General features: G+C 39.5%; 2 protein-coding genes across 2 annotated transcripts in view; one reads left to right on the top strand and one right to left on the bottom strand.

The window, feature by feature from the left end:
- Window positions 1-11,464, bottom strand: part of LOC132230852 (guanylate-binding protein 1-like) — a 178,060-nt gene that overhangs the window by 121,201 nt on the left and 45,395 nt on the right. The window lies entirely within an intron of this gene.
- Window positions 9,187-11,178, top strand: LOC132230836 (caspase activity and apoptosis inhibitor 1-like). The gene is given in 3 exon segments (XM_059688912.1): window positions 9,187-9,456; window positions 9,459-9,608; window positions 9,611-11,178. Coding segments are annotated over 3 exon segments (1,014 nt in total). The 5' UTR covers window positions 9,187-9,287; the 3' UTR covers window positions 10,306-11,178.

Genomic DNA, 11,464 nt, shown 5'->3' with positions numbered 1-11,464 from the left:
GAGCCATGGGACAGCAGGGGTAGTTTTGTGAGGAAAGAGGCTTGTTTTTTAATCTCTTTTTCTTAAAATATTTCACTTGTTCAATTATTTTTGTTCAACATAATTTTGTTTCATTAGCAAGACAACAACAACAACAAGCAAAAACATAAAAAACACTGTGTACAAAATTCTTGATTTTATAACCCAGACGAGCTCACTATTCTTCTGTTACATATAGTTGGTTTCTTGCTTATACAAGGGTGGATCCAGATTTGGTGGGGGAGGGAGTGAGGACAGTATAATTTGAGAGTCTGTTTCAAATAAAGCAACAGAAAAACACAAATGAAAAGGAAATATTCAGTCTGGCCAGCAACCCAGTGTTTGGACCCAAGCACCTAGAGGTCACTTGTTAGATTCCAGGTCAGGGCACATACTTAGATTGCCCATCAGTAGGGGGCATGCAGGAGGCAGCCAATAATGTTTTTCTCTCATTCATGTTTCTCTCGCTCCCTTCCTCTCTCTCTAAAAAACAATAAAAACATATTTAAAAAACAACAAGAAAATCCAAAAAACGACCAGAAGGATGTATTAATATTTTTATAAAGCTGACAAATGTTACAAACATTTAGTCTCATCGGGTTGTTCCTTTCGGTTAAGGTACTCTTGTCATATTTGAATTTCGGTGTGAGCTAGAATGCTGGCTTATATATTTTAGTTGTATATCAGGGAAATTTTCATTTACCTTTAAAAAAAAGCATTCCATTGTACTGAACTATAGAACAAAAATTGTATCAATTCTTTGAGTGTCAATTTCATTTTAGCCAATATATTTCTATGAAATGGTCTCTTTGATAAAAACAGTGATAAATAAAAAAAACAGATTATGGAGACTTAATTTTTACAACACTAACAAAAATAGATTTATATTATGTTACATAAAGAAGATTGTTAAATAAAATAACATCAGAAAGTGAAATTTCATTTTGAAAACTTTGAATCCTCCTTTCTTCCTTTGATATGTGACCTGATACTACCAATCACACCTTAATCAGAAAGTTGTTTTTGACAAATTTATAACTTAAATGTTAAAATTGACTCTGCAAAAACTTACAGTGAAATTAAATGATCAATTTTTTATTCATTCTTACTATTTATGTTGTCTGTTCTCTTTAAAAATATTGAACTTATTGACATGACATCTACACTAATAAAAGAGAAAGATGCAAATTAAACATCACCCTGTCACTCCACTACACCACAAGCCACGCCCCCAGCCAATCAGGAGCGAGTATGCACATTAACCCAATTAAGATGGCTGCAGCCACAGAGCTGGAGCAAGCAGGAGGCTTGGGTTGCCCTTGGTGATGGAGGAAACCAAGCTTCCCACCTGCCCTGGCCAGCCCTGGGCTCTGTTCAAGGCTATAAAGTTTCAATTATAGAAGATAATTAATTCCAGATACCTTCTTCCAGCCCGGCTTGGCCTCCACTAAAGTAGGCGCTGAAAAAAAAAATGAAAAAAGAAAAAAAAGGAGAGGCTGGGAGCTTGGGTCACCAAGGGGTATGGCCAGCCTGAAAAAGGCCCTAAGCCCCTCACCCAGGCTGGCCACACCCCCATGGGGTGAGGGCCCCTGCTGGGGGGCTTGGCCAGCCTGCAAACAGCCATCAGCCCCTCACACAAGCTGGCCAGGCACCCCAGCAGCACCCCGTCCTGTTCCAGGATACCCTTCAGGACAAACCAGCCGGCCCTCATCTATGCACCAGGCCTCTATCCTATATAATAAAAGGGTAATATGCAAATTGACCCTAACAGCAGAACAATTGGGAATAACTGGTCACTGTGACACACACTGACCACCAGGGGGCAGACACTCAATGCAAGAGATGCCCCTTGGTGGTCAGTGCACTCCCACAGGGGGAGCTCTGCTCAGCCACAAGCCAGGCTACCAGCTGCCAGTAGAGCGGTGGTGGCGGGAGACTCTCCCGCATCCTCATCAGTGCTAAGGATATGCAACTGCAGCTTAGGCCTGCTCCCTGCTGGCAAGTGGACATCCCCCGAGTGCTCCCAGGCTGCCAGAGGGATGTCTGACTGCCAACTTAGGCCCATTCCCCCAGGGAGCGGGCCTAAGCCAGCAGATGGACATCCCCCGAGCAGCCCCAGACTGCGAGAGGCCACAGGCTGGGCTGAGGGACCTCCCCAAGTGCACAAATTTTTGTGCAACAGGCCTCTAGTTTAGTGGTCGGCAAAGTCGCGAGCCACATGCAACTTTTTGGCCCCTTGAGTGTGGCTCTTCCACAAAATACCGACTTCTGTGCATGGGCCACGAAGTTTCAATAGCACTGTACATGCGTACCCACACGTGGTATTTTGTGGAAGAGCCACACTCAAGGGGCCAAAGAGCCGCATGTGGTTCGCAAGCTGTAGTTTGCTGACCACTGCTCTACTTGGTTAATTAAATTATATATGTTTCAAATGTATAGCTCTATAAGACATCATCTGTATATTGTAATGTGTGTTCACTACCCAAGGTCAAGTCTCCTTCCATCACCATTTATTCCCCCTTTACCATCTTCTTCCTTCCCCCACTCCCCTTTGCCTCTAGAAATTACCATTCTGTTGTCTATGTCTGTGAGCTTGTTTTTTTTTGGCTGAATCCCTTCACCTTTTTCATGCAGCCCCAATCCTCACTCCCCACTGTCCACTGTCAGTCTATTCTCTGTATCTATGAGTCTGTTTTGATTTGCTTGTTTGGTTATTTTGTTCATTAGATTCCACATATAAGTGAAATCATATGTTATTTGTCTTTCTCTGACTAGCTTATTTCATTTAACATAACACTCTCAAGTCCATCCATGTTTCTTTATTTTTGATGGCCTAGTAGTATTGCATTGTGTAAATATACCACTGCTTTTTTATCCACTCATTTACTTATGAGCATTTGGGATGCTTCCAACTCTTGGCTATTGTAAATAATTGCAATGAACACAGGGCTGCCTATATTATTTTGATTCAGTGTTTCAGATTTCTTCAGGTATATTCCCAGAGGTGGGATTCCTGGGCCAAAGGACAGTTCCATTTTTAAGTTTTTGAGGAAACTCTATACTGTTCTCCACAGTGGCTGCACCAATCAGCATTCCTACCAACAGTGCATGAGGGTTTCCTTTTCTCCACATCCTGGCCAGCCTTTATTGTTTGTTGATTTATTGATGATAATGATTCTGAGAAGTGTGATGTGACAACTCATTATGGTTTTAATTTACACTTCACTGATGATTAGTGATGTTGAGAATATTTTCATATGTCTATTGGCCATCTGAATATCCTCTTTGGAGAAGCATCTGTTCACATCCTTTGCCCATTGTTTGTTTGTTTTTGGTGTTGAGTTGTATAAGTTCTTCATAAATTTTGGATAGTAACTCTTTATCTGATTTATCATTGTTGAATATATTCTCCCATTCAGTGTGTTGTCTCTTAATTTTGTTAATGGTTTCCTTTTCTGTGCAAAATTTGTTTAGTTTGATGTAGTCCCATTTGTTTTTCCTTCTATTTATCTTGTCCAAGGAGATTTATCTGAAACTTATTGCTATAAGAAATGTCAAAGATTTTACTGCATATGTTTTCCTCTAGGACTTTTATGGTTTTGAGTCTTACATTTAAGCCTATAATCCATTTTGTGTTTATTCTTGTGTATGGTACAAGAAAGTGGTCCAGTTTCATTTTTTTTTTTGCATTATCTGTCCAATGATTCCAATACCATGTGTTGAATAGACTTTTCTTACTCCCCTCTATATCCTTACTTTCTTTGTCAAATATTAATTGACTATGAAGGTGTAGATTTATTTCAAGGCTCTCTCTTCTATTCCACTGATCTGTATTTCTGTTTCTATGCTTATTTCTGTATTTCTGTTTGTATGCATGCTGTTTTGATTACTATGGCCTTGTAGTATAGTTTAATATTAGGTACTGTGATACCACCAACTTTGTTCTTCTTTCTCAAGATTGCTGTGGGTATTTTGGTTCTTTTGTGGTTTCATATAAATTTTTGCAATATTTATTCTAGTTCAGTGAAATATGCCATTGATATCTTAATAGGAATTGCATTAAATATATAGATTGCTTTGCATAGTATGGGCTTTTTAATTATCTCAGTTCTTCCTATCTATGAACACGATATATGCTTCCACTTATTTGTATCTTCTTCAGTTTTTTTCTTTAGTTTCTTATAATTTTCTGAGTACAGATCTTTACCTCCTTGGTTACATTTCTTCCTAGATTTCTTCCCTCCTACTTACTTTGGGTTTTGTTTGTTGTTCTTTTTCTAATTCATTTAAGTGTAAGGTTGGATTATTTACTTGAAATGTTTCTTGCTTCTTGAGACAGGCCTGTATTGCTATGAATTTCTCTTTTAGGATTGCTTTTGCTATGGCCCAAAGAATATAGGTTCTTGAGTGTCCATTTTCATTTGTTTCAAGGTAAATTTAGATTTCTTCGTTGATATCATTGTAGACCCATTTATTGTTTAGCAATAAGTTACTTAACTTCCATGTGTTTGTGTTTTTCAATTTTTTTCTTTCATTGATTTCTAATTTTCTGCCATTGTGGTTGGGAAATGTGCTTCTTATGATTTCAATCTCCTTGAATTTATAAAGACGTGTTTTGTGTCCTAACATGTGGTCAATCCTAGAGAATGTTCCAAGTGTACTTGAAAATAATGTATATTTTGCTGCTTTAGGCTGAAATGCTCTGAAAATATCAAATGCAGTGTGTCATTTAAGAGCACTGTTTCCTTGTTGGCACTGAGACCTCAAATCTTCACCACAGTGTCTATGTGGATGCTGCCTCAGGCAAAAGGCAGTGAGCGTCCCATGTCAGCCATTTCTGCTGACAGGGTTTCAGCCTCCCAACTCACTCATAACACAAGCCATGGGGCCCTGTGTGATAGCATGGAGTTGATGGCAGTATACCCAGTGCCACCAGGTGCTTTTCCAGTGCCATTTTCATCACAGGCTGTAAAATTCCCACAGGCAGCCTGGAATGCTGCACCCAGTCTTCAGCTTTGCCGTTAAAATGTGTGACCTCAGTCATATGACTGCCTTCCTTGGCCTCATTTCCTTTTTATGCTTAGAAGGCCCCACAGCTGCTCTTTAAGGTCATTTGGGTTTGGGCACACCGTGCGTGGAAACCCTTGTGGGTAGACGTTACCATGGTCTGCCTGCCCTGCTCTCAATAGCTTATTTGCTCAGGGCTTGGGACAAGAGCTCCTTGTGGATGAGGCCATGTCAGCCATTTCTAATTTGATTTCTAGAAATTATGTACCATGGCCTGGAGCACAGTATCAATTGGCTGGAGCCTCCTAGGAAAGTTTGAGACTTTCCAGCTTAGTAAGAAAAGCCAGAAAAGGGTTTACTGGCTCCACCTATCTAGTGAGGCTACTATGATTATATTCCCACACTACCCACCTGTGGGAGCACTGGCTCCTCAAACCTGCACACACTTCTGAATCCTGCTCACAGGGCCAAGTGTCAGAGCAAGTTCCTCCTTGAACCCTGCTCGCTGTACTAACTGTTGAGAACTTACTTCCTCCTTTATCCTCTGCTCACTGCATCATTGTTGGAAGCACAGGTCCTAATTCTGCCCTACCAACTCTTGGGTCCAAGCTCCTCTACCAGGCGCTGGACCTTCTTGGACACTGGTGGTAGAAGGAGAAGTCATGAGAAGTTGTAGGTGTATAAAAGAATCTTTATTGTAGGAGCCAGAAACCATGTAGCCATTGCTAATGAGGAGATACTAGACAAAACAATTCTTCAAAGCAAAGTCCCATACAGCAGATAAGCGCAAACCAGCTAGGAAACAATATGTCTTTCCTACACAGCAGCAGCAGACTCTGTACCCACAGCCATTATCTGAGCAGCCTCACCTGCTGGTCAGTAATACATCTTCCCAATTGTAGCCCCACATAATAGCAGCCTACCTTACATAGGAGCAGCCCTGTACTGGCTGGTCAGTAACAACTTTGTACTACTTAGACAAAAGAGGCTTCTTTCCAGATAGTGACATCAATCATTTGGCTTAGATAAGGGCATGTTTGCCCAGTGCATAGATTGCTGCACCCTTGCTCCTACATATAACATCTTAGCTTTGAACATTCTGATTAAGATTTCCATGCTCAGAGTGGCCTTGGACATCTGGTGTACTCTAAACAAGGCCTCTATACTCTAACTGGCCTTGACCATCCGGCATGCTCTAGACAGGGTCCCACACTATCTTAAGGTGGGACTGAGGATTCTCTTATGTGGGTCTGTGAAGAAGCCCCACATGGCCCATGTACATTGAAAGCAGCAGGTCAGGTACCGCTACAGACCTGTATGGCCCTCACATGGGTGTTTCTCTTTCTCATTTCTGGGATGTATTTGTGCTAGCGTGTGTGTGCATATGCTCTGTGTGTGTGCTTTTAGTCACATGAGGGTGCATCAATATTCCCATGCAGAAATGTGTGCCCACCTGTATGAGAGTATGCCCTCCTAGAGACCAAAGTTGAGTTATCCAGAGGTTGGTTTTCTGCCCTCTCTGAGTTCACAGGGTCAGTTGGTGTATCTTCTATGTGACTCTTCCTCTGTCTATACTTCAAGTGCCCTCGGATCTAGAATCTGGGGCAGGGCTCCTTCTGAGGGCTTGCTAACCCTTCCCATCTCCTGGATGATCTAGGGCCCTTTGGTACCCCTTCCCTCAGCAACTAGACAGCTGAATCAGGTTCCTTGAAGATCTTCTGAGAGGAGGTGATTCAGGATGATGGGTTCAGGGAGCAGCTCTCCTGGGGGCAAAGTGCTGAACCTCTTTCCTGGACCATGGACATGGTTATTTGTCTGAGGGATACAGAACTGCAGGAATGGCCCTAATTTCACCACTGTTTATCCTGTAAACTACAACCTGTAAATAGCAGTTAGCATACCTATTGTAACAAAATAAAATTTTATGAAGTAAATTATGTTTCCTAGCCTAACAAAAACTCCACATTATAAAACAAACAAACAAACACACACATAAGCAATAGAAAGCACTCAATTTATTTATTAAAGAAATTTTGTTTGATTTTAAAAGCAAAGTTGTCACAAAATAAATAAAATAGAATACTAGAGAAGAGAGAGGGTATCCAACAAGGTAGAAAAAGGCTGGACTGGGTTACTGTGGAGTTAATGACTTGTGGTTCACCTCAAAGATGCACTAACAATGGTATCTTCTGCCTCCTATAGCTTCAGTAAAATCTACTACACTCACAACTGCTTTTTGGATTGTCTTGCATTGGCACATGGGTGTTATAGGAGGTTTTATACCCAGCTCTATCTCAAATAGCATTGTCATCCCCAAATTGAGGAATCACCTTGCCATGACTTCACAAGTCAATGGCCCAGCATGGTCTCAGCTAGCTCTTGAAAACCACTCAAATGTAACAGAGAAACCATGAGAATCATTCCTGCATTTCTGTTTGGAAGAACAAGTAGTTTAGATGTCATGTTTCAGTTAGAGAAATGTTTTTATTTGAATATGCGATTCCAGCAAAGTATGTCCATCATGAACTAGCACATGAGACAGAGAGAGTTGTGAATATTAATTACCAGTTAAGAGAATGGAAGCCCATGGCAGTATATGTAGAAAATCCTAAAAACGCAACATAAAATTGTCAGAACTAATAAATGAATTCCATAATTTTTCAGGATACAAAATCAACATACAAAAAAACACAGTTGCATATCTGTACACTAACAAAAAATTATGCAAAAGAGAAATTAAGCAAAGAATCCCATTTACAGTAGCATCATAAAGAATAAAATACTTAGAATTAAATTTAACCAAGGAGATATAAGATTTGTACAATAGAAACTAAAACACTGATGAAAGAAATTAAAGCAAACACAAATAAATGAAAGAACATTTTGTGTTTAAGAAAGAAAATTGTTAAAATAGTCATACTACACAAAGCAACCTAAAGATTTGATGTAGTTCTTGTCAGAATCCTAATGATATTTTTTTACAGACATAAAAAGAAATTCTACAATTCATATAGATCCACAAAAGACCCTAAATAGCCAATGATATTTCGAGCAAGCAGAACAAAGCTTGAGGCATCACACTTACTGATTTCAAAATATATTACAAAATGATGGTAATCAAAACAGTATGATGCTTGCATGAAAATTGACAAATAGACCAACGGAGCAGAATAGAGAGCCCAGAAATGCATCCATACATATATGGTCTACTGATCTTTGACTAGGGTGTCAAAAATACACAATGGGGAAAAGTATACTCTTCAGCAAATAGTGCTAGGAAAACTGGATATCTGCATGTCACAGAATAAATTGGACCCTTATCTTGCACCATACCCGAAAGCTACTCAAAATGGATCAAATACTTAAATGTAAGATTTGAATCTTAAAACTGCTAGAAGGAAACTCAGGAAGAATGCTTCTTGACATTGTCCTTGGCAATGCCATTTTCGATCTGACAGCAATAGCACGGACAACAAAGGCAAAATAGACAATTAGGATTATAAAAATAAAAAGGTTTTTCACACCATAAGATACAATCAATAAATGAACATGCAGCCTCTGGAATGGGAGAAAATATTTGCAAATGATATATCTGATAAAAGGTTCATATACAAAATATATAAATAACTTCTACAACTGCATAGCAAAAAAACAAATAAACCAATTTTAAAAATGAACAAAGTAATTGAATAGACATTTCTCCAAAGAAGACATAAAAATGACCAACAGGTATGTGAAAAGGCATTGCACATCACTAATCACCAGGGAAATGCAAATGAAAACCACAATGAGATATCACCTCACACTTTACAGACGTGTATTATAAAACAAAAAGAAAACAAATGCTGGCAAGAATGTGGAGAAAAGCAAATCCTCGTACACTCTTGGTGGAATTGATTATTGGTGCAGTCACTATAGAAAACAGTATGTAGTTTTCCCAACAAATAATTAAAAAAAAATAGAACTACCATATGATCCAGCGAGCCCACTTCATGATATGTATATAAGGAAATGAAAACATCAAAGAGAGATCTGCACTCCCATGTTCGCTGAGGCATTGTGCACAGGACCAAGACTTGGAGGTAACCTAAACATCTTTTGAAGAATGACTGGATAAAGAAAACCTGGTATTTAAATACAATGGAATGTAATTCAGCCTTAAAAAAATAAATACTGGCCGGCGCCCGCCCTGGTGGCAGGGGTGAGGTTTAGGTGGTGGCTTCAGAGATGGAGGGCTTTCTGATGGTTCCAGCTCAAGCATCATGACGGGGAAGAAGTCTTCCCGGGAGAAGCGGCGCAAAAGGAGCGGCCAGGAGGCGGCGGCGGCGCTCGCGGCGCTGGACCTGGTGGCCTCGCTGGGCGGCAGCGGCGAGGGCGCCGGCGGCGGCGGGAATGCCGGCTTCCCTGGGAGTGGCGCCAGCGGGGCCAGCGGCCCGAGCGCAGCGAGCACAGGAAGTGGCGGAGCATGGACTCAGCCTTAGGGGTGCCGGGCTCGGCGCCGCAGGAAGCCAAATATCTTTTACCAACTTTGGAAAAAGAATTATTCTTGGCAGAGCACAGTGATCTTGAAGAAGGTGGTCTGGACCTGTGTCATTAAAACCAGTTAGTTTCTACATATCAGACAAAAAGGAAATGCTTCAGCAGTGCTTCTTTGTCATCGGAGAGAAGACGGTACAGAAAATGTTGCCTGACGTGTTAAAGAACTGTTCAGTAGAAGAAATTAAAAAATTATACCAAGAACAGTTAGAACTCCTATCTGAAAAAAAAATATTGAAGATTCTTGAGGGTGACAATGGTATGGACTCTGATATGGAAGAGGAGGCAGATGGCTCGAAGAAGGGATCTGATTTAGTCAGTCAACAAGACATGTGTATAGATTCCTCTTCATCCCTGAAAGAGAACAAGCAACCTGAACGTCTGGAATTAAAACAAGGCAAAGGGGAAGATAGTGATGTTCTCAGTATAAGCGCAGGTGCTTATGACAGCGACATAGAAGGCCCATGCAATGAAGAGGCAGCTGGTGCTAAGGTCCCAGAAAATACAGTCCATAGTGAAGCTGGTCAGATAGATGATCTGGAGAAAGACATTGAGAAAAGTGTGAATGAGATTCTGGGACTGGCAGAGACTAGCCCAAAGGAGCCCAAAGCAGCTACCCTCATGGTTCCTCCACCAGAAGATGTTCAGCCTTCTGCACAGCAGCTGGAGCTGCTAAAACTTGAGATGAGGACAAGAGCCATTAAAGCCCTGATGAAAGCTGGTGATATAAAAAAGCCCGCCTAGTTATTTAATTTGAACCTGAATTTTAGGTGTGTTTGAACAAAGCCACATGATATGACTTTGTATCTGAAATTTATTTGGGTCTTACATGATATTTCTCATGTAACCCTTGTTAGATAAACTCAATCTAGACCTAAAATACCTATGGCTATTTTTGTTGATGTTACTTTTATATTATATATTTGTTATTGTTTTATGAGTGCATGACAAATATTGTTAGATAATTGGATACTTTGTTAGATAAGTATTTTAGCTTGTCTGCAGATTAATATCTGAAAAGCCATTAGCAGAGTCATGGTAATTTTTTTCTTAATTTTTAAATATTTTGGTACCAAGCCTAAAAGCTTAAGAAAAATTGACTAAGCATGTTGCTCTTAAGACCACCTATATTTTGCAACGAAATATTAAATTAGTGCTCCTAAATTTGTTAACAATTTAAGAATTTTAGTTATGCTCATATGCACCTTGAAAATATGTATTATCTTGAAGATATAGACCTTCTATGGTTGTGGATTTACTAGTAAAAACCGAGCAACATTTTTTACTGTAAGGCTTAGAGATCTGAAATGTCTGAGAAAAACTTATTTAATAAAGAAAAAAAGGACAATGTAAGTCAGTTTTTAATAATGTAGAGTAGTTGCCCAGTTTTAGTTCCAATAGACAAGCCATTCTGACAGGTGTTTGATTTTTATTGGACACTTTGTTGAAGTGTTTTTCTTCACTAAAAAGGGAACATGTTTTCATTTTCATTCCAAGCTATCTGGAAGAGGAGAATATTTTATCATAGAGATGTTCGTCTGTTGTTTTTGCTTGAAGATCTGATGTGCTATAATCCCATGAATTAAAAATAATAAAGACTGTCATTCTGAATTTGAAGACTTTTGATACTTTTCCAAAAGCAAAATTAATTTCAGGAAGCTTTGATAAGTTGATGTTATAATTAATCTAATTTTGTATAGTTTTTGTAAATAACTAATAGTTATAGATGCATTTTGCCCCATCGCTAATTGTAGTTGTTTGATACCAAAATACGTTTAGGTAGAGATGCTTAACTTAAAATAAATTTTTTTTTCCTAAATATAATAAATAAATAAATAAATATAAATAAATAAATACTGATTAAAAAAATGGTGGAGGTATAGACGGACGTGTCCCGTGCCTT

Source organism: Myotis daubentonii, chromosome 3, assembly GCF_963259705.1.
Source record: "Myotis daubentonii chromosome 3, mMyoDau2.1, whole genome shotgun sequence".
NCBI classification, from domain to species: Eukaryota; Metazoa; Chordata; class Mammalia; order Chiroptera; family Vespertilionidae; genus Myotis; species Myotis daubentonii.
This window is presented reverse-complemented; position numbering and strand designations above follow the sequence as displayed.